This window comes from Taudactylus pleione, unplaced genomic scaffold (assembly GCF_031769625.1).
Source record: "Taudactylus pleione unplaced genomic scaffold, aTauple2 ptg000309l, whole genome shotgun sequence".
NCBI classification, from domain to species: domain Eukaryota; kingdom Metazoa; phylum Chordata; class Amphibia; order Anura; family Myobatrachidae; genus Taudactylus; species Taudactylus pleione.
Window position 1 is genome coordinate 7,414,526 of NW_028284710.1, and position 24,350 is coordinate 7,438,875.

A 24,350-nucleotide genomic window follows, 5' to 3' on the forward strand; every position below is an offset into this window, starting at 1 on the left:
TATTTTATTTCATTATTTTTTCAATTTTGCGTATAAGAATTTGTTTGACAAACTGTTATGAGAAAAGAGCTATATTTAAATGTTTTATTAATTGTGAAAGAATCAGTATGCAGGGCCGTACAAATACCACATGTTAATTGCAATGTAGCAAACACTGTGTTATACAGTGTACATGAAATACTCAGAAACGGAGAAAATAAAATGGCGTCTCTGCATGCTCACTACAGCTCCTCAGGTGAGATATTTCTATATATTATGAATGTGTTTGGAAATAATTCTGACCCAAACAAACCTGTTATACCACTTTCACACCAAATTCTCGGGTCCGTGCCGGGTTAATAAACATGGTTTCAAACCGTGTTACACCTGTTTATACCCCTTTCACACCGCACTTTGGACCTATGTTATTCCCGGTATGTGACCTTTCAAACACTGCATCCGTGTCTGCCCTGAGTCATCCACAAAGATGAATCATGAAAATTGGGCGCATTCAATCCGCCAATAAGCAGCTTGTAAACATATCCTGGGTAGAATAACCCTGGTCACCCCTTTTTTATCTGGATCGGTCTGGGAATAACCTTGGTAATGACCAGTGGTCGCGACCCGGCACACCGACACACGACCTATGCTTACTCTGCAATTTTCCAGGTCAAATGCTCATGTGAAAGGGCTATTACTGGTGTGTTTTTGCATCCTGTGGGGATCAATTTCTTGGCAATTGTTTATGCTGTATCATTACATAACTTATTTAAACATTCAGTAGCTTTTGCATGTGTCCCCTTTGATGTGCACCTCGTACGGGTTACCAAACTTTTTGTGCAAGTGTGTATCTCTTGGTTGTGGATATTGTAGGTATAATTGCAATGCAATGGTTCATCATAACATATGATATCATTAACTTTGTACTTTCTTTTTTACAGGGATATCAATCTTACCCTGTTCTGACTCCAGGTATTAATACAGATTATGGGGTTCCAAACGTGAGTACTTCCCATTTTCCTATAATGTAAAGTGTGTAAATAGAAGTAAATAAGTGCATGTGAGGTTGTTTAGGTAATATTTTATGTACTAAATGCAACAGCCAACAAAATTGTCGCTTTTGATGAAAGTCATAGTTTACAGAGAAATCCTGAATGTAATCTTGGATTTGAAGCTCCCTTATTACGAAGCAGATATAAAGCTAGCAAACAGAAGAAACACTAGAATAGCTTTTAGGCAGTGGCATATCTATAATGGGTGCACCTATATCCTTTAATACTTACCTCTCCGGAGTCCCGCTGTGGCAGCACTGCACAAATCACTGGGAAAATGGTGTGGCAGGTATTTTCCCTGCGATTTTGCACGTGTAGTAGAAGCATCACTGGGAAAATGGCTGCCCCTCCATTTTCCTGGAGACTTGCGCATCCACAGTAGACTTTGGCATGGGCCCCCTCATCTATTAATATGCCCCTGTTTTTAGAAATGGTATCATATAACATTACTAATACCTTCTCGGTTTCATTTTAAGTTTTTATTTCATAATAAATAAGATTGCTAGTTTTTTTCTGCATTATTTAATGAAATGTGCCAATTATCCAAATTAATTGGGACAGAGGGTACATGCATAACTGTGTATGTACTGTATGGTTTTTTTTTCATAATTTTTATGATACAATTTTGTTCTTATGGACTAATATACCATCAAATAAATAATGGAGTGGATCTAACACAATATAAGTAAACAAAACAATAAACTGAACAATACAAATAAAATATTTATCACACTGATAAAAAATATAAATTTTTCCTGTAAATCATGTTCGCATGATTGGCGTTTGGATAAACTTACATGATGGTTAATTTGTATAGACAACTGCTGACACATGTATTTTCATATTAGTAGATAATAATATGCCTTCACAAATCTATGCCAAAAAAACTCACTGGAAGGTTAATTAGCTGCTGACAAAAATGGACCCTTGTGTGCGTTTTTGTGGTAGATAATTAAGGGGGCGATTCAATTCAACGCGAATTGAATAGCGCCGGGAGCAAGCTGCTGGAGCTATTCAATTCAGTGCACTGTGTGGTCGGAGAATGCCGGTTATCGTGCCTTAACAAGGGTGTTAAGGCAAGTTAACCGGCATTCTCTGACCAAAGTTCCGGGTGCGTGGCTGTTAGCGCCGTGCTAAGCAGAAAAACAGCTGCGCGCCCTGCACTTTGGTCGGATTTCTCCTCGCATCCCCAGAGGGGTGCGAGAAAAAATCCTTAGCCCGCCCAAACAGCGCACTGAATTGAATAGCTCCAGGAGCTCGTCCATGTGCCGTCTTTATGCGTCCCCCGCTCCTCTCTTGCTAGCGCAAGTCCAGAGGAGACTGGCACTGTGCCAGAGTCTACTTTGCATGCTCCGATCTCCGGGAGTTCTGCGATGGAGAGGTAAGTATTGTGAATGGGTCCAGGGTACACAGAAGACTTTGCTCACCCTGCAACCATTATAGATATGCCCATGGTAGATACAGTGGTGTCATCTCTTCATCTGCAACATATTGCTTAAACTGGTATTCTATTTCAGCCCATTAATCATAATAGCTGCATGTCTGATGGTAAGCACAAACCTTTACTGGTGACCTTTTTCCTAGGTTCTGGTTCAGCGGGAAGTACTTTTCTTAAATTACATATTGTTACTAGAGAGCACTATGAAACTGTCCCCAATCTTTTTCATTGTTTCAGTAAGCGTGTCTCTATAACGCTTCACATGCTGCATAGAAAACCTGTTCCTGTGCTGATTTGTCATAATAGGTGAACCAATAAATTTGATTTGTAAATTTTGTATTACTTATGCTATTTTCTAAATTATTTCCCCAAATCATTACTGAAACAAAAAAAAAGTCTGCAATGATAGTCTTAATAACCTTTTATTGTACATGAAAAAAACATGTCTTGTGCTTTGGTTGGCATGGTTACATATAATACATTATTATTAAACCAACATGCCATTTATGGAGCTAGATGGGTTTTTGAACGCTGAGAAAAAATTTCAGATTGTGTCCTTTACATTATCATTTGTTCTGTACATATAGGCAGGGGCAATGAATAAAGGTAAACGTTTGAATTTAAATGTCAAAGAATGGCTCTGCAGGAGAAATCAGTAGAAGAGAAAGGCCTTTTAATAAACAGAGCTACCCCAGTGTTATCAGCACGCTCCTATGCTGTTTGATATAACTTTTCAGAAGCATACTAGTAATCATGGCATCAAGCAGGTATTTGCAGAGAATGTTAGTGGCAGCAGGCATAGACAGTCTACCATGGAGGGTAGCAGATAATTTTCAGACACGTCTGGTTTGACAGTGTAACCCAGGTGGATATGTGTGTGTGTATATATATATATATATATATATATATATATATATATATGTGTGTGTGTGATTATATATTCTCATGTGTATCATACTCTATGTAAAAGGGTGGTTATAAATGCCCCCATTCATTTCAATGGGAATATTCTAGAAGGGGCGCATGGGAGAGAGGGAGCCTCATGTGGAAAGTAGCGGGGAGAACTGGAGGACTAACGGCAATCTGACTGAGAGCTACAGGTCCCCCACCAGCGGGTCCTATAAGCTTGCTTTCCGGAGTTTCAGGGAAAAATAAGAAACTTAAAGCAGCAACAGGGATTAACCCACCTTTAAAGTCCAGGATGGCTATGAGCAGCGGTGACGGAAGAAATACAAACCTCGGCTGGCGGCTGTGAGCGGCGGTAGTGTAAACCTTGGCTGCAGTCAGCTACGGAAGCCAGACTATGGAGCCAGGGCAGGGGCTGATACAGTGGCACAGAGTGTGAGACGGGAGGCGGAGTTTGCTGTGAGATCTGCCTGCCAGGTGGAGCTAAGTCTGATGACTGTATAGAAGCAGCCTCTACTGATAGCAGCCAGCCTAACATCACAGCCACATGAAGTAATCCTGATCGGCCAGGAGTGGTGAGCAAGTGAGATACTTTGTCACATCGCCTAATATCAGGAGAGGAAGGGGAACGTACTATACAAAGAGTAGATAATTAAGTGTGAAGGGGTGGAATTGGTCTAGGTTTATCTTACCCTATAAACCACTCTCTGGTATTATAATCCACCTTCAATTGTCCTTATAATTTAGGATTGTTTAGAGAAGATAGCTATGTAAACATACAGGTTCTTATGAATAGAGTCCCTGCCATCAATAATTGTGTGGCATGTACCCCTGGAGCAACAAATCGTTTGTCCAACAGCAACTATTGCCCTAAAGTCTAACAGAGTGAGACTGGACTCTTGAGACTTAGATCAAACCTAGGAATTTGTATAAAGAAAACCCAAAGAAAAAAGGTTGGATTACTTCTAGGCACCCTGTAACCAATGGGACCACATTGAGGAGCACAGACTGATAACCAATAGCCTTTTGCAACTTTTGCTCAGACAGGACTGAACTGCTAACAGGTGTAATATGCTTTAAATGTTATAATGGTTTCATGCGGGAAAGTGTGAATTATAATAACCTACATGTTTGTGATATATTTGCATGTGATGCTTTGCTATATTCACATTTGAATAGAAAGGCATTCAATGTTATGTCATATGTTACAATAGTTTTATGCACCATATACTGTATTAAGGAAAATTTAATTATTTGTTGACCTAACGTTTAATGGCTAATGTTGAAATAATTGTTACATTTATTCAGTATATTGAATTTACAAAGTTGAAACTCACCTGAATAACAGGATCGACGAGAGAGAGAGAGAGAGAGAGAGAGATGTGATGTGTAAGACCTGTAAAAGAAAAAACAGTATTAAGGTTGGTTAGCTATAATTAGCATATATTAGTGAAATAAATAATCTGATCATTTCTATGATCATTGGGGCCTACCCAAGCAGGCCCACTTTAAAAACTATCTTATTATTACACTTAGCTTGGGTGGAGGCACTAAACGGAACGTCACCCTTATAACAGGGTTACAACAGAAATTGCAGTAGATTCTGGAGTAGCTTATTTTAATTGTAACCCCTTTGTTTACAGAACTTAGGGGGGGGATTTAATAAACTTGAAGAGAGCTTATTTTAATTGTAACCCCTTTGTTTACAGAACTTAGGGGGGGATTTAATAAACTTGAAGAGAGATCAAATTGGAGGTAAATAGCACCAACCAATCAGCTCCTAACTGTCATTTTTCAAACACAGCCTGTAAAGTGAGAGTTAGGAGCTGATTGGTTGGTGCTATTTACCTCCAATTTTATCTCTCTCCAAGCTTTATTAAATCACCCCCTTAGTGACATTTGAATGTATGTCTTCCTAAAGAATCTGCAGAAGTGATATTTTCTAGGCTTATTAGCTTCCGGACTCTTTCTCTCTGGTGTTATAGAAATAGAGAAAAACATCCCATACTTCTCTCAAGATGGTGACTTAGGGGCCCATTTATTAAGTACCGCCCATGATCGCATTGCAAAATGCGATCATACCGGCCGAATGTATGACCCGGCACATGCAGGGAGACGGGCTCCGAAAAGAGCCCGTCCCTGCGATGTGTCCGGAGCGCATTCCGGGCTGCTGCGCATGCGCAGTCCCGCGGACTTCTTCAGATAGCATTAGCTGCTGGGGTCAATATCGGGAATGCTTCGCATTCCCGATATTGAGACATTTGGCAGCATCGCATCCCCATAGAAACCTATGGGGGAGGCGGCTGCCGGCGGCAATGGAGGGATCGCAGCAGGTATCGGAGATACCTGCTGCGGTCCCTCCTTCATACATTCGGGGGATACTTAGTATTTGAGGCAAACCCCCGAAAACAGGTGTTTTCGGGGAATTTACCTCAAATGCAGTTTGATAAATGGGCCCCTTAGGGCCTAATTTGCAGATTCCCAACCCGTTCTGCGAGGCCGCATGTAAACTGGCAGCAGACTGTCAGTGATTGATAGTCTGCTGCCATTTGGGGCAGGGAGGGGGCGGCGATGCCCTCCGTTTCCCCAAAAAGTTGCTGCAGTTGCGGGTGAGGGAAGAAGGCAGGATCTCCGTCAGCTGACGGAGATTTTCTGGCCTCTTCCTCTAAACTGCGGTGGCCAGCTGCAGGACCCCATGGGTCACCGCAGCTGGCCGATGGTACACAGATTATCAGATGCTGCGTTGGACAATGCAGATCGGATAAGTAATGCACAGGAGGCGTGCTGCCTCCTGCTGCATTACCATATTTGCAAAGATCGCAATTGCAAAGCAGCTGTGCAATTACGATCAGGCCCTCAGTTCACTATAATGATGTGATTGGACTGATGCAAATTTTGACCTTTGACCAGAACATACTGTAAATGATGGGAGACTCTTTATTGAAAGAAGTTTCAAAGAAGTGTTTGTTACACAATAGCAGCAAGAACAGTCCAAATTCTGTGCAACTGAAAGAAACTTAAGAAAATGTAGCCTTACTTTGTACTAAGCTCAACTACAAGAATCATGCATGGATGATATGTAGTGATCTTACTATCCATGCTCCTTGGACAGCAAGGAAGATACAAAAAGTATCCATGATTTTAGTGTGAATGAGACAGCCAAGTGTAGGGCCAACACTAGATAGAAAAACAATGGCTAAGCAGGGCTAATTTAAAACCTGGATACAAAACTGTTGGGGGAAGTTTGGTTGATCCCAAAAAGCTCTCCTACTCCCCTCTTCACAGCAAACTAAGAGCTATAAGCCAGATTGTTAAAGCTTTGCCAAAAGAAGAAGAGTGTTTAAAGTATACAGTATGTGTAAAAAGTTTCTGGGACTGTCAGATGCCAAATTGAAAGAAAGGTTTTTTGTTGGTCCAGATATTTGAAAAACAAAATTAAAACTGTTGCAGAGATGCTTGGAATGATTGCAAGGAAGTTCATAGGAAAATGCAGAGGGGGAGGGGTTCCAGTTGCCTGAAGATCCCACTCGCCAGCCCACACCCTGACCACAATAGAATTAGTAATATAATAGAATTGTACTAGTGCTGCATGTTCTTCTCATTTTCATAAATTGAATAATTAGCACCACCTGTGGATCTTTTAACATGTGTAAACAAGAAATAAATACACATGTGCACCAGCTAGACGATCTGAAAACATGCACTGGAAGGGGTGCACTGCTATCACAATGGTTAATTATTATTGTATAACAATATGCTTTCCAGTGCATAAGGAGACCAATATGTACATATATGTGCAGGGCAGTGCTAGGTTCTTCTGCTGCTCCCCCAGACTCCTGTACTTGCTCCAATGCTCTGGAATGGTTGCCACATTTGAATTAAAACACTAAGGCCCTCATTCAGAGCCGTACGCTCTGAGCAGAGCGCACGCTCTGAATGAGGGCCGGGCTCCATTTTCATGGAGCGTCCTCCTGGACGCTCGTATAGCTGTGGGTCACCACCCACAGGCTATACGAGCGTGCATTGTGATGGTCGCGATGGTCGAGACCATCGCGACCATCGAATTTGCGAGCCGGAGCCTGCGGTTGAGGTTTTCAACCGCAAGCTCCGGAGTGATTTTGGCTCTATCAGAGCCAAAATCACTCCCACTGACATCACTAGTGATGTCAGTGGGTCGGCTTCTGACGGGAGGCGTTCCCGTGGGAACGCCCCTGTCAGGGAGGCACGCCCCCGGCACGCCCACCAAAGGGGGCGTGCTGTCAATCAACATTGACAGCACGCCCCCTTTGATCGGACACAACGAGCGAAGGACTTTCCTTCGCTCGTCGCGTCTGGCGCATGCGCACGACGGAGCTCCCTCCGTCGTGCGCATGCTCAGTCCATAACATCGACCCACTTGCGAGCGGACAGCCGCTCGCGAGTGGGTCTGAATCAGGCCCTAAGCTCAGACACAATGGCCCTACTGGCACATCTAATGGCTTACTGTGATCGCTGGCCATATATGCCGGAATATGACAAACACTGCACTTTGTATGTCGCATATTAAAGATGGACTGGCTACATTCACTCTAAAATCAAGCGTTAGGAAATCCCCCTCTAGAAATCCTGCATTTGCTCCTGAAGTTGTAAAGAAGTTCTTGAAGAACTTCAGATAGGAAATACTGAAAAACATGCTAGAAAAATTCAAAGCATCAGGTTGTTCAATGAGCTTCAAAGTGCAATTTCTGAACGATCACTTGGAATCGTTTCACGAAAAACCTTGGAGCTGTAGTGAGGAGCAAGTCATAAAGGACATGGGACCACAATACCAGTGAAAATGGAACGTCAACATGATGGGAGACTACTGTTGGATGTTGTACAGAGTAGGCCCACGAGCAATGTATACAAGGAAAAGTACCAAACGTTTTGAAAGGAAAATAAAAAGGTGGTATAAGAAGTTCCTGCAGAAAGCAAATATCACGTGTTATTTTGAAGTACACAAGACATTCAGGAGCACCAGAAACAAAAGTCCTCAGACACATAATTTGCCCTCTGAGTACAATGTCGCCAGTCCTCCTCCGGTGCTAAAAGAGAACTGAATAAGCTCTGCAGTAAATTCATTAGAATGAAAAGGGTCTGATTGCTACCATCTGATCAGGGTGTTATGTTGCCGCTGTACTCTGCACAAATGTGATTTTGGGAGTTGCTGGAAGGGGGCATGATGGAAAGAGGTTGAGGAACGTAAGGGGGATATCATAGAAGCAGGTTTATTGAAGGAAGGCAGGCATAGTGAGGTATTGGGTCTATCTAGGGATTAAAAGATAGGAGGGTGTAACAATGAGAGAGGAGGTAAAAGCTGGAAAGGGGATGAAAATGATAACATATTAATGCTTTCAGTGATTAATGCTTTCAGCTCCATTATTTAAATAACAAATTTGCATAGGAATTGATTGAAATATGTAGGAAAGTTGAACATATTATTGATAATGGTTTTTACAAAACCATAAACCCAGGTATGCACATCTGCAAATATACATTCATGTACATATGTATTTTTAGAATGAATGCAATTAATACAGGTAATTAAAACTGCTAATATCAATTAGGCTCATCTTACTCTGAAATGATGTCCAAGATGACTTCCAATGTATTGTAAATTAATCCTCAGTGTTTTAGGATTCATTTACAATACATTGGCAGTCAGTTTGGACATCATTTCAGAGTAAGATGAGCCTAATTGATATTAGCAATTTTAATTACCTGTATTAATTGCAAATTTACTAAAGGGTGGTTTGTGTGGTGGTTTGAAACAAAAAAATATTTTATAATGTTGTTTATAGTGATAGAAAAAATTGTTTCCCCATCATAGAATATTTGATTTGCTCTGTTAGCAATCATTTAATATAGGCAAATTAAATAATAAATAATATTGCTATATTAATCTAATTACTCATTAATTTGAAAACCTGATATGTTCATTAAGATTAAATAATAATGCCCCATAAGATCATTAATTTTTTTTCACCTTATTCAATATATAGTGATTGCCCACATAATAAGTGCTCCTCCTCATCTTACGGTTCGTATTCTTTGCATGTGAAACATGGGGGATAGCAATGTGTAATGTGACTTTAGTAACTTTAGTGGTTTTAAAAAGCCCAGAAAATGGTGGTTTGACAATACTGCTACTTAATAAATGTCCCCCCCCTTGGACTCCAACAGTAGATCAAGTATAATAAATCAGAGTAACAAAGCATAGTAGTCCCAAAGTGTTTTGTTCATATGATAAAAGACTCAGAGCCTGATTCAGAGCCGCTCGCTAGATGCGATCGCTCGCGGTATGTGTATGCAAATTGCGTAGGCAGTGCTATCGCACACCCAGTATTTCATAAAGAGTGAGCACATAGTGTATGCAGAAACCCACCAGCCTGTCTTAAAACGCCCACTTGTGCACGTCATGTCCAGGAAGTGTATGCAACCATCGGTACATCGGGTAACATCGGATGCTATTGCAGCGCTTGAGGTTGACCATACACTGCCACAAGCACTGCGAGCACTTCAGTGTAAAAACAAGCCAGGTGACGTGTACTATGATGCAGTCTTATAATTATGCACACCTCTAAAACGCCATTGAGATACTCAGGCATGCCTGCGTTTGCACCTCCACTCCCCCATGTTTAATGGCCAGCCCCTGTTACCACCTACAAACGGCTTCCCCTGTCACTCACTCTGCTGGGCTGTCTATGTGCAGCGAGCGAATGCAATTTGAAGTTTCGCTAAGGTATGCGCATGCGCACTACAATGCATACCATCGGCAGCAGCGAGAGTATGCATCTTAGCGAGCGGGTCTGAATCAGGCCCTTAATTCTCTCTTGTGAAGTTCTTTAATGATGTGAATGAAATGCATACATCAGAGCACTTGTTATTAGCTTTCATATACACTGTATACTTACCTGCATGAAAAGACCATTATTTTAGAAAGTGCTTCACTATTGTAAATTACGTTTGTCTCCAGTCTTATATCCCCATTAAGATTATTTGGTGCTATGAAGACCTTCTGGACTCCACAGATTGTTACCACCTATCATTAAAAAAAAAAAATCTTGTTACTGACTGGGTACATGGGGTAATTTACCCTCACACCCTAGATATATATACCTCACACCCTAGATATATATACCTCACACCCTAGATATATTGCAAGGTAGACTTTTAAAATTTAAAAGTAGAATGTGAATAAAGTTTTAATAAAAGTGTAAATCTGCTGCATGATTACTTGTAGCCAAGATATAATACATTTTGAATCAGATTCTGAGCTATCTTTAATTCTCTTTGTAGCTGCACCTTGTGGCCTTGAACTCTCCAGTCGCTGGTGATGTACGGGCTGACTTACAATGCTTCCAGCAGGCTCGTGCTGTTGGTCTGACTACAACCTACAGAGCATTCCTCTCTTCTCATCTGCAAGATCTCCACAGTATAGTGAAAAAGGCAGATAGGTCCAACTTCCCTATTGTCAATCTAAAAGTAAGTTATATATAATTTATTTCTCCCTTTAATGTATTGCAGATACCAAAATAAAAAAAAAAAGCATTTCGAAAGCCTTATGTTTTTAAAAAGAAGCTCTATATGCAATAGTTGAAAATGTCTAATTGCTTTAGATAAATGCTACAAATGTATGTACACTGTATTTCAGGCCACACTGAGCTGCCAATTTGTTAGGTACAATTACCTCAAAGCCAGTTGCACCTCCATTTGCCCTAATACTCTGATTTAGTCAGAGCAGGGACCCTACAAGATGACAAAAGTATGACACACTGCTTCCGCAGTGGGATAGGGTCATAGGTTCACTTTTGTCCAGGACCTTCATTGTGTGTGTAGTAGGGAATTTAGATTGTGGGGCAGGAACCCATGTGAGAGATTACTTATGCTTTGTTCAGCACTGTGTACTTTGATTGCTATATAAATTGATGACAAACTATTACAGGCCTGGCCAACCCGTGGCTCTCCAGCTGTTGTGAAACTACAAGTCCCCTCATGCCCTGCAACAGTTTTAGCATTCCCTAATAGCAAAACTGTAGCAGGGCATGCTGGGATTTGTAGTTTCACAGCAGCTGGAGAGCTACAGGTTGGCCAGGCCTGATCTATTATATAATGCTGTAAGGCATGAGTCTAGCACAGGCTCAGTAGAGAGCTGAAGGGAGGCCTCGCTAGCTGTCCTTTTGAGGTGTGGAGACTTACAAGTTTACGACTCGGGAGTCCCTCTGCGCATGCGCAGCTGTCAGCCAGCGCAAGCCGCTGAGGACCCTGGGAGGGATCCTATTGGATCCCTCTCTGGGAAGTCTCCCCAAAAGAAGCCCAAAGCCTTCTATTAGGTAACACCAGAGCCATAACTAGACTTTTTGGTGCCCCGTGCCAGAAAGAGCATTGGCGCCCCCCCATTTTTTCAAATAAGGACATAATGCACCCAAAAAAGGGGCATGGCCTCATGGGGAAGGGCCAGGGAAGAGATAGGGAAGGCCAGGAGATGCTGGGGATGAAATAAGAGGAAGATACAAGTAAGAATGATAATAAACAGAAAATTGACAGGCCCGAACAGTGCCCCCTTGCCTGCGGTGCCTTGTGCCATGGCACAGGCTGCACTACCCTAGTTACGGCCCTGGGTAACACCATCTATAGTTGGCATTGCCTCTCGTGTCCAAGCTCCAGAAGGATTTGCTTTCCAGTGCTTGGTGCATTTCAAAAGTGCGGTCAAGCCCTACATATTTCGAGGGTATGACTGCATTTTTAGTGCTGATGCATCCCGTCCAGTAAGAGAGGGACAGAGATGAAAGAGACTGGCGTGACAGAGAAAGACTTATGGAGGTCTGGGGGCAGAGATGTGAAGCTGGAGGAAGACAACTATCAGGACTTGGAGCTGCTCTCCTTTCATGGCCCTCCAACCACAACACTCTACGTAATGGTATTGCTTTACCAATGGATGTGCTATTATTTCACTGGTTAAACTGATTATCTAATAGCGAGGCAAATATTTTATCTACCATTTAATAACTATTTATAACTAATATTGATAATTGACCACTCACAAAGGTACATACAAGTTTAACCCAAGGAATAATTAATTTCCTGATCTATATTCACAGGAACAATGTAGTGGCGTCCTTCCCCAGAATGGCACATGGTGCGCGGGAGGGCTTTAGTGTGTGCAAAGGAAGGGTGTGTGGCCTCTCTGCCTGAACCCCGCAACAGCTCTGGTGGGGGGCAGAGGTGTGGACTGCACCCGGGGACTACTGTGCGGGCAGTGCCAGCTCACTCAGGGGCCTATTCATCAACACTAAAATAACGTTTTTAAGGACATTTTCCTTAAATAATGTTATTTTGGTATTCATGAACAGACTTAGCACAGGAGATATCACAGCTATCTCCTTGCTAAGTTCCCCTGCGTTAATTTCCACACTCCCCATACATTAGAATGAGGATGTGGAAATTGTGGTATTCATCAAATTCCGAAAATTATGAATTTTTGGAATTTTTTGCAGTTACTATTCGCCACTGTGAGGTGGCGAATAGCAGAATCGACTTACCTGTATCCGCGTGTGCAGGTCCCCCGACGAGTCCCTCCGGCGCTCTGCTCCGTCCTCAGGCTCCAGAGGCTGGTCGGACATGTGTGCTCCCCAGCAGAGCACAAGAAAGTTTAGAGAAAAAATGTATTTATTTATTTTTCTAATCTGTCATGTGGTCTGCTGGGAAACCACATGACAGACCAGCAGGACGGAGCCGGAGGCTGCTGAGCGGACAGGTAAGTCGGGGGGGGGGGGAGGTGAGCGGAGGGTGGTGGGGGGGTCGGGGGGGTACACAAACTTAACGCATCTGTAGGCAGTGCTGCGCATGCGCTGGTTTTACAGATGTAACAGCGCAGCACTGTTTCCAGATGCGATAAGGTAGTGTAGGCAGGGAAAAGTATCTATTTCCCGAAAAGCTGTCATCGCAAAAATGACAGCTTTTCGGAATAGATACTTATGGAGAGGTGGAATGATGAATTCCACCTATAATTAGGTAGAACTCCATGCGAGTTCTAAACCTAAGTATCTCTAGAGAATTTTTAGGTTTAATGAATAGGCCCCCCACTCTGTTAGAAGCCGAGTGCTGCGTGTAATGTTACCGTGCAGTACCCGGCTCCTGTCACTGATGGGTCAGCACTTTGGTGTCATCCCTCGGCGGGTGACACACGACTGCGGCACGCGTCCTCCTTGTGACACCACTGGAACAATGATATTCATATCATTAACTTATAATTAAGAAATATTGCTTGCAAGATTTAGTTTTATTTAGGGTATTTTTAACTGTAATAAATATTGATGTTCAATAACAATCCTTATACATAATATAAAGCAGTGTATTGCACATGTTATTAATAAAATCACATTTCCTTTACAGAGCATGCAATACATTTTATTCTGTCTGTGCCTGTTTAAGTAGTGTCTGTATATCCCAGCATGTGGGTGTAGTCTATATTACTGCCACCATTTTAACAAAGATCATTTTCTCACCACATTACTACAAATGATAAGTGTTAGTACAAACACTGGCCCTCATTCAGACCCGCTCGCAAGCGATATGCGCTCGCAAGTGGGTCGATGGTGAGGGCCTGCGCATGCGCAGCGCTCACAGTGCGCGTGCGCAAGCCCCGGAGCGAGTGACAAATTCACTCGCTCTGGGGCTTACTGCAAAAGGGGCGGCTGTCGATGATGATCGACAGCTCGCCCCGTTTTGCAGGCGGGGTGGGGGGGTGGCCGGACAAACGGAGGCGTTCATTGAAGGAACGCCTGCCGTTTGTAGGCGGCCCTACTGACATCACCGGTGATGTCAGTAGGGTGCTTCCTGCTCTGTTAGAGCAGGAAGCTACCTGGGGCTTGCGACCATCACCGCAACCATCACCTGGTCACTCGCTAAAGCTGTGGGTGGTAACCCACAGCTTAGCGAGCGGCCAGGAGGCCGCCTTTCAAAGCAAAAGCGTCCGTCCTCATTCAGAGCGAGCGCTCGCTTTTTGCGAGCGGCTCTGAATGAGGGCCACTGTCTTCATACTCAACCCACAAGTAACTCACAACCATATCTCAATTACTGTAATCAACTCCTATCTCAACCTCATGTCTCATTCTACATAGTGCCATAATAACTAAGCACATCTTGTGTTAAATCCATTGTTATCACCGTAACCATCACACACGGAGCCTGATTCAGACCCGTTCGCTAGGCTGCGTTCGCACACAGCCGTCAGCAGCCAAAGTATGCATATCCCGCTAGCAAGACATTAGCACACCCACTATATCTTGTCGTGCGATCGCAGTATGTATTTAGATACCCACCAGCCTGACACAAGACGCCCACTTTCCCTTAGTAACATACGTCATCTCCAGGAAGTGTATTAAACAATTGGTAACATCGAGTAACATCGGACCCATATGCAACACTTGTGGCTGACCATACCCTACCACAAGCACTGCGAGTGCTGCTGTGTGCAATTCAGCCATGTGACGTGTACGATGACGCTGCGTCTTAATTATGCACGCCCCTGCAATGGCGTTCCAATGCACAGAGACACCTGCGTTCGGACCACCACACCCCTGTTACCATTGACCACCCCCTGTCACCACCACAAATGGCACGTCCTGTCACTCATGCTTGCGGTGCGTCTGTGTACAGGCTGCAAACGCTTCCCGATCGCATGGACTAATTCGCGCACGCACACTGCATCTAATACACATCCTCAGATTGCAAACATCAGCAGGCTACGTGCGAACGCAGCCTTGCAAACGGGTCTGAATCAGGCCCACTATGCATTCCATGAACACAGTATAGTTATCTCCACATACTCAATCATCTAAAAGATGGCGAGAGCGATGCGGGCCCCATTGCCAGCAATGGAGACCCGGCGGTGCCTTTCCGGCTTCAACGTATCTGCCGGGTCTCCCTGTCATGCACATGCGCAGACGGACCGACGCGCATACGCATGACACTGGAGCCGGTCGCTGGCAGCGTTAGGCTGCCAGCAACCCAGCGGAGGACCTCGCTGAGGACTTTGACTTCGCGGGACCTCGCCGGAGGGGTAAGTATTACTAAATACCAGTGGAATTTTCGTTTGTATCACAGTGATACTAAACGAAAATTGTCACTGGTAATTCCTTTCATTTGTAAATGGGGCCCAATATATATTAAACACCACCACTGTCTGGTATATAAATATCATATAATATCTATATATAATCACACTGTTTTTCATATATAATATAGACACATTGGGCCTCATTCAGAGGCGGTCGGAGGATGCAAGCGGTCGCTCAGAAACTGGGCGGCCACTTGCATCCTGACCGCCCGCCTCTGTTGCGGTCGTTAGGCTGTGGGTTAACACCCACAGCTCTAACGACCGCTCCGGTGATGGTCGCGATGGTCAGAGACCATCGCGACCATCGGAGCTTACGACGAGACCCTAGGGTAGGGTCTCACTTGTTGTAAGCCCCGGAGAGCTTCTGGCTCTGTCTGAGCCGTAAGCTCTCCACTGACATTACTAGTGATGTCAGTGGGCCCGCCCCCCATGGGAACGCCTCCGTTTGGGCTGCCACCCCCCCCCGGCCCGCCTTCCAAACGGGGCGAGCTGTCGATGTTGATTGACAGCTCGCCCCCTTTGGATCGACCTGCTACTGGCGCTGTCGGTCATAGCGGGTCTCACGCATGCGCACGACGGCGCCGGCGTGCGCATGCTCTGTGGGGGGCCATCGACCCGGTCCGAGCGCATCGGTGCTAACGACCGGGTCTGAATGACCCCCATTGTCCTCCAATTAGCACCCATTTTTTCAGCTAATTTTACCCATATATGCCTACTTTTTCTTTTTCCTCCCCGGGAGAAGCCCAGGGAGGAGAAGCAGGTGGGCTCTGATGGGGGGGCAGGTCTGATGTATTGTGCCAAATTACGTTCTTGTGGAATCGCTTCATTAAGCCCTGACTCTGAGAACCCCCGATCGATATGGAAATTCTCCCCGTTCACTAGGAAGTGGGCAGGAATGCAAGAGAAGTGCCTGCTCTACCTGGGGTGCAGGGGGTTACCTGAAAAATTGGGAGCCTCCCACCACTTTAGGGAGGGTAGGCATGTATGGTTTAACCACTTGCAGATGTATTCATGCACAAATACAGGCAAACTCCATTTAATAACATAACAATACAATCCATATAACACAAGTGTAAACACACCATACACAATAATGCAGGTTACCATCATTTGTTTCACATACAAGCAACAAACAATTGCAGGAATATGAACTATTTGTGCAGCACCTAACACATATCACACAATATATTATATACAAACACAAGTATCCATATGCCACAAACACAGATTCCAACAATTCCAATCATCTTTTTACGTACAGCACTATGGGCTCTATTTATTAACATTATTTTTACTAAAATAATGTGAAAAAGGGTGTTTTCACACCCTTTTCACATTATTTTAGTATCACCTATATATGACACCTCCCCCAGCCTCCACAGAGATCTGGGGGAGGAGTCATCATAGAGATCCAGGGGCGGAGTTACTTTGTGTGGCTGCATTGGATGACTGACCTTTGATGTGCGTCAGTCAGCGCTACTGTCATTAAACTCTGCGGCCAACACCATTGTTAAAAATTCAACAGCTGGGCATGCAAAAAAAAAATTCAACAGTGAGCAAGGAGCACTTCATGTACAGTTAGGGGTGTATCTACACCCAGGCTGCGGGTCGCAACACTGGGCGGCGCCCTTCCCCCCCACCACGGCCAGCGCCCCTGGCAAGTGCCATCCATCCATAGCTAAGGGGTAGATATGCCCCTGTTTGTATTATGGAGAGAGAGTGTGATACTGCATCTCCAGAGGTCTCCAGAGAGCGAATGCGAATTTTGTGTGATAGCATGTGAATGAAACAAAAGTTTAATATGTTTTTTTTATGTATAGAGGAGCTGGCTATATGAATATGTAAATTAAGGGTATGTATGCATGTGTATTGATTCTCAAAAGCGTTCGGCCTAAAAATGGTTTATAATTTCATTTGTTTAACCACTGATATAGTCAAGCAAAGCCAAGCTGGCTGACACAGTTAAGCTAACAGAGAGGAGGGATGGAGGTATGTATAACATATAGGGGCCTATTCATCATCGGGGGCCGCATGGCCCCTCGATGATGAAGTATTCACCTCGCCGCAGGGGATACTTACGACTGGAGCAATTCATCATTGCTCCGGTGCGGGGACAGCTGCTCCGAAAAGCAGCTGTCCCTGCGATTAGTAGCGCAGCTACATAAGTAGCAGCATTACTTGCCTGTCCCGGTGGCCGGCTTCTGAGCATACATGACCTGAGGTCACGCATGCATAAAGCCACAGGGGGGGTCAGTGAGGAAACCTTCTTCACATCCCCGGAACTCACGAGGATGGCTCGTGTTCTCACAGGCAAACTCCAAAAACTATCAGTTTTTTGGAGTTTGCTGAATATCATGTGGTCCAATTGGGACCCCTGATGAATGGCCCAATAACTTAAATATGTGGAAACTAGCGTTTCTGCATGATTAACCGGTCATTTATCATATGATGAATAGGCCTCATAATGGTGAATCCTTCAACAGCATGTTATTTCACTGTTTAAACCCCAGTTGATAAACACTTGCTTTTGTAGATGAGGCTCATCTAGGCATTGTTTCCTAAAAGTGCATGTATATAGAAGCAGCATATCTGTCAAGTATATTTTGATCACTTAATTTTTTCAATTTTAATAAAATACATTTTATGCTGTTTTATCCTGTTAGGGTGAAATACTTTTTGATAACTGGGAATCCATATTTACCGGCGATGGAGGACGGTTCAATGCTCAAATTCCAATCTATTCTTTTGATGGTAGAAATGTAATGACTGATTCAACCTGGTAAGTGTGTCTATTAATTATCCTGGCACATTCTTAAAACAGTTGCCTTATTTGCCTATTTTCTCACCCAGTTCTTTCCTGTGTGATGCCATGTAAGGCGAAGAGTTGTCACTCAGGTGCAGACAAACACACAAGCTAAAGACTAATAAGGCTATGTGCACTAATCCTTTCCATCTATTTCATGTCAGAGAGTCACATAGTGATTACTCATCCTGATTAAATAGCTGATTGACACTGAGTGACAGAGCAGGGACACAGGGCCTAATTCTGATCCGCTTGCGAGAGCTGAGCGCTCGCAAGTGGGTCGATGGTGCCCTAGTGCGCATGCGCACGACGGAGGGAGCTCCGTCGTGCGCATGCACGAGACCCGAATAGCGACGGTCAAGCCGTCGCTATGGGTCTCGCACCAAAGGGGGCGTGCTGTCAATGTTGATTGACAGCACGCCCCGTTTGGTGGGCGTGCCGGGGGCGTTGCTGCCCAGACGGAGGCGTTCCCATGGGAACACCTACCGTCTGGGGCCGGCCCCACTGACATCACTAGTGATGTCAGTGGGAGTGCTTTTGGCTCTGATAGAGCCAAAAGCACTCCTGGGCTTGCGGCAGCGAGACCCTACCGCAGGGTCTCGTCGCAAGCCGGATGGTTGCGATGGTCTTGACCATCGCAACCATCTTTTTGGCCGCTCGCATAAGCTGTGGGCCGCTCCAATATTAGGTAGGAGGGCCCTGAATCCTCCCCTGGCCATGCAGATTAATACTCATATAATAACTATTTAAATATGTAGCTATAATTTTCTCATAATGCCTTGCTTTTGTGGAAGATTTAGACATTGAAATGAGTTCTTGTTTATGACTATTGGGTTTTATGAAGCTTAAATTCATATTCAATGGCTGTAGTTTGCTCATTCTTCGAAATAAACTCATTTTGTGCTGGTCTTATGTCTTGCAGGCCTCAAAAAATAGTGTGGCATGGTTCCAGTCAGAATGGTATACGACTGATTCATAATTACTGTGAGGCCTGGAGGACAGGAGAGATGGCGGTCAGTGGACAGGCATCTTTACTCCGGAGTGGAAAGCTGTTAGATCAAAAATCCTATAGCTGCTCCAACAAGTTTGTTGTGTTGTGCATTGAAAATAGCCATAACGTTGACACAAGGAGAAAATAAGAGAACAGAAAAACTACAAAAATAAAACCATTACGTTAAGAAGACACTGAAATTCATAATGTATATATTGAACGTTTTAACAGATTGCACACTTTTATAGCCAAAGAGAACATACCTCATGTAACGCATACAGAATTGTGATGAAACATATATTACAATCTGTATTTTGGTGCTACATTTATTATGAAAGATTTGGTTGATAACAAATCTGGTACAGATATGGGCTGGATAAGGTATAGAGCCCAATACACTGCAATTTGTTTCCTAGGTATTCAAGTCATCATATTTCTGAGGGTGAAGTTTTCTTTGTCTAGAAAATGAATAATTGAATGTACATTAAAAAAAACGGTGAAATGTCTTTTTAAGCCCCTTTTGTACTCTTGCAATGCTGGTCTAACGTCTGGAGCTCCAGTAGATTTCTCAGGAGATAAATGAAATAATACCAATGTGCCTGCAGTTCCCAAATAGAACAGAGGGTTTGATAAATATGTTTGAGCATGTACTAGGTCGCATTGCTGCTTGTTTGGAACATAATAATGATAAAAGGAACTCCAGCAAACAGCATGGTAAAAATGCGTTCTTATAGTATTGGTAACAGTAGCAGCAACTTTAACACACTCTGATGCAGAGATATTCATTGTAATTTATATTGGGTAACCTTAAAACTTAGTATACCTGTCAGACAAATTAGTTATGTCTTTTATTTTTATCCCTTACATTAGGTCCACTTCACCCTGGTAATTCTTGCATAAGTGATGCATACTACACTACAAAATGTATTAGCATTGCAAAACAAGTCATGGCCATGATCCAATATTATTTTAGTGTACTTTAATTAAGATCAATCACAAGTGTAATACAATTGTTTTTGTTATATATAATACTATAGTACAGTGGTTCCCAAACTGTGCGCCGTGGCACCCTGGGGTGCCTTGGGACACTTGCAGGGGTGCCTCAGGTTGCTGGTCCAGCACCAAATCAAATTTTTTATGGTCAATGTCATGTAAATATGTGCACAAAAAGAAGCACAAACCTGTCCACCACTATATAACCAGACCTAAGGATGACAGGTCAGCACAACTCCCTGTACTACTACACTACATTATTTTCTGAATTGCTCAATGACAAACTGTTGGCTTAGGGGTGCCGTGAAAACAATACTGATGCACTAGGGCGCCGTGGTTCCAAAAAGTTTGGGAACCTCTGCTATAGTATATGATTATTGTTACTGAAAATAACAAAATAACATCTTCTCCCCCTAATAGATAAACTGGGCCATACGAGTAGCCTATAGCTCCACCTCCCTTCCCGTATGTCACCAGTCCTGGCACTCCAGACCTGGAAAAAGAGCTAGATTGCTGATATGGAGTGTACTGAAGGTGAAACAGAGTGTGACAAAGTTTAGCATATGGTTTACTTGGGCAAATAGTGGAGGGGGAATATATACATATGACGTATGTGCACCTATGTACGCAAACACTTTGCCACTGCAGTCTGGGGAGGAATACACTGCAATTACATTCCCATGAGTGTATAGACTAGACAGCATCCCAATAATTGAATTAGCAAGTAGAACAGAGTATGGGAACATTAGAACAAATAGGTCCCATCGCCATTTGCAAGTTTACAAAGTCAAGCTACTGAAAAGCAAACTTTCCCAAATTATCATATTATTACTCTTATTTGTTTGCAGTTGTATTTCAGTAAGTAAATGTCAGTTTTAACTGTGTGGACATTTGACTGTAGAGACACATTTAAGACGCTGCATCCAAGGATGAGCTGCTCTTCCATCACAGGCCAATCATGGGAACTCAAACAATTCATAACGGTGGAATTTCAAGTGACAACATCACTCTTTCCACTTGCAAAGCTCATATTAAAGAACAGTGAATATATTTTGACAATAAATGAGCTATGTTTTCACCAAAGTAGACATTTTCGGTCAATTTAAATGGGTCTCAATATATATTATTACAGTTACCAGGCACAGTTAGTAACTACTTATAAACACCTTTTTGTTCCTCATTCATGGCAATATACATATGTATGGTTGCTTAAGGGCTGTACAAGTGCCAAATATTGACAAGTGCTGGTCCCACATAGTAAATTATAATCCCTTAGGTGTGGCCTTGCTCATGCCCATTATGAAGCTGCGAAGGGTTGGCTTGGATAGATCAGTGCCACAGCAGGGTTGGCCCATTAATTTGGATTCAGGAATGCTGCAGCCTCAAAGGGGCAGACATGAAGCCAGTAGAGAGTGAGGAACAAACTGGAAGACGAAGTGTTAATGCATTTCTAAACATGGCAATGTATGTGTAGTTTTCCATTTTCTCATTGTCATTTAGTTAGTTATATTAGCCACCTTGTCTGTTTCCTTCTTTCTTTTCTTCTTTTTTGTTGTTGTAAGGATCCTTATGTAAACAGGGCAGACTGGATTTAACTAGAACAGGAGGTATAAATATATATTTGTTAAAAATAAAGCATTTTAAAAAGTGATGTATTATGTGCAATGCTGCACAAAGTGTTGCACTCTATGTACTGTATGTCCTTAAGTATTTATTTTCCACTTATCTTTGCTTATTACATACATGTTCCGCAGTATTATGTTCCATTTCACTTTTCCCTCAGAATATGCTTTCTTGTATCTTTTAAATGTATTGCTATTGATAAAAAGCATATGAAGATTATAATATTCTAGAGAAGAAAATGTCAAGATGAACAGGGTCACACTATATATATATATAAGTGTGCACTGAAGAAAACAGCATTTTATCTTACAGTTACAATTGATAACAAATATTCACATCAGTTTATAACTCACTAATTTATAAAGTATTGATAGATGACCTTCCTATTAGTCAGTTAATGCCAGTACAATACACATTCCAGTCTACATGAACGTTCCAACACAAATAAAACTTCTCATCTAAGATTTTGTATGTATAAACTATCTTACTGTAAATGTCAATTCTTATTTTAATTAAAATAAAACTTGTTTACAAAATTGTGCCTACGGTTATTTCATAACACTTCACAAGCCTATAGAGAGGGATGGTGGCACCATATGGGCTCATATCGTACTATTTTAGGAATCTCACAGGCGAAAGTGTGTGGCTTGATCAGAAATGTAGAAGAGAAATTCTCTGTTGGCGTAGGTACAAAGGTGTAGCGTGTAGCCAGGGCGCCCGAAGCACGTGCATGCTATGGTGTCCCCCCCTCAAGTGTTCCAATGGGAGGCGGGTCCATATGGGATGAAAGTAAAGAGAAGTAAAAATAAAGATTAGGGGCAGCATCAAAGTGGAGCATGGAGGGATAAATATATACCACCTTCTTTCCCCTGTCTCTCCATGCTCCTGCCCCAGCTTTCCAGCCTCCTTCCGTATCACTCCAGTCGTCAGCTCCTGTTTAGAACCCCTTAAGCAGGACCCCCTGTATAGGTACCCATATGCAGTGCCCCCTGTATAGGTGCCCATATGCAGTGCCCCCTGTATAGGTGCCCCTTAAAGTAGTACCCTCATGCAGTGCCCCCTGTATAGGTGCCCCTTAAAGTAGTGCCCATATGCAGTGCCCCCTGTATAGGTGCCCCTTAAAGTAGTGCCCATGATGTCATCCGTGCATTGCAACACTGGGAACGCTGGCCTCTGAAGCGATCAGAGGCTTCCATAGCTTCCGATCACTGCAGAGGCCATCGTTCACATTGCAGTGGGGAAGCAACGCCCCCCGGCGCATCCGGACACCTTCGGCGCCTGGAGCTTGGGCTCCACTGGAACCGCCCTCCCTACTCCCCTGCGTAAGTATACCAAGGAAATAAAGGAAGAATACCTAGTGTACACTGCATGTGAACTTGTTCAGTACATCTTTGTATTATTCATCTCTACAGGAGAAAAAGTTAGCCAATAGTTGGAGTTATTTTTTGTTAACTAAGCATTTCTTATGATGTGTAGCAATAGTCCAATAAAGCGACAAACCAAAGAGACGACAACCAAATAAAATAAAATTCTCCAACAATTGACTAGCAAAAGTTTTTCAGTTTATTTCCATTAATATAAAGGTACAATACAGACATTCAATAACAAATTCCATAAAAGAATAAAAGCTCCCAGTGTCCCAGATAAAAGTCTTTGGTAGGTGATGAATCTATACAGCTACAGTACTAAACAGCTGTACTTAGAAGAAGCTGGATCAGAGATACTGAGAAGTTTCTTGGTTGCTGATGCTGATAAAGCAAATAGGCCTCACTTCCTTGACAGCTGTGTATGGTTAGTAGCACTAATGGTGGGTACACACTGGGCGATATTACTGAGCGACTGCACGATTACGACATCGTAATCGTGCAGTCGCTCAGTAATCGTGCACAAATCTTTGAATTTCTATGTTGGAAACGACCAGCGATGCGCACTCCCGTTGGTCGTTTCCGACATTGTCCATCGCCTGAACATGCAGCACAATCTGACAATAACGACAGATTGGCATGTTCAGGAATGATGGACAGTGCCTGCACTGAACAACTGATCGTTCAGTGCAGACACTACAGGGGATCAGGAACGACGGTACGATTACGATGTCGTAATCGTACTGTGTTTCCTGATCACCTAGTGTGTACGCACCTTTCGTGTGATCCAGTGCACCTTTATATATGTCATGGTTGGTCTGGTCCCTTTCCCTGTGCTATTTGAAACAATGTGTTGAAAGAATATACACATTTATTTAACCCTCTAGGAATTCAATTCCATATAGAGAGCAGACAATGGGACTGATCAGGGCCGGATTAAGGTCTGTGGGAACCCCTGTTAAATATGGACGAAATGGGGGTATGCGCAATGGGGACCGTATCGCTCATAAGAGGTACATTGACAAACAGCGGTAAGCTAAGCTTAGCGCTGTTTGTTAAATA

The 24,350-nt window shown here is 43.2% G+C and overlaps 1 protein-coding gene across 2 annotated transcripts in view; it reads left to right on the forward strand.

Annotated features, from left to right (window-relative positions):
- COL15A1 (collagen type XV alpha 1 chain) overlaps positions 1-22,417 on the forward strand; it is a 432,564-nt gene extending 410,147 nt beyond the window's left edge. For both annotated transcript variants that reach the window (XM_088442332.1, XM_088442333.1), the window contains 4 exons: positions 921-980; positions 10,693-10,878; positions 18,178-18,293; positions 19,240-22,417. In XM_088442332.1, the coding sequence (XP_088298458.1) occupies positions 921-980; positions 10,693-10,878; positions 18,178-18,293; positions 19,240-19,456 (579 nt within the window). In that variant the 3' untranslated portion in view covers positions 19,457-22,417. The remainder of the gene's footprint in view (positions 1-920; positions 981-10,692; positions 10,879-18,177; positions 18,294-19,239) is intronic.
- Positions 22,418-24,350: the final 1,933 nt, after the last annotated feature.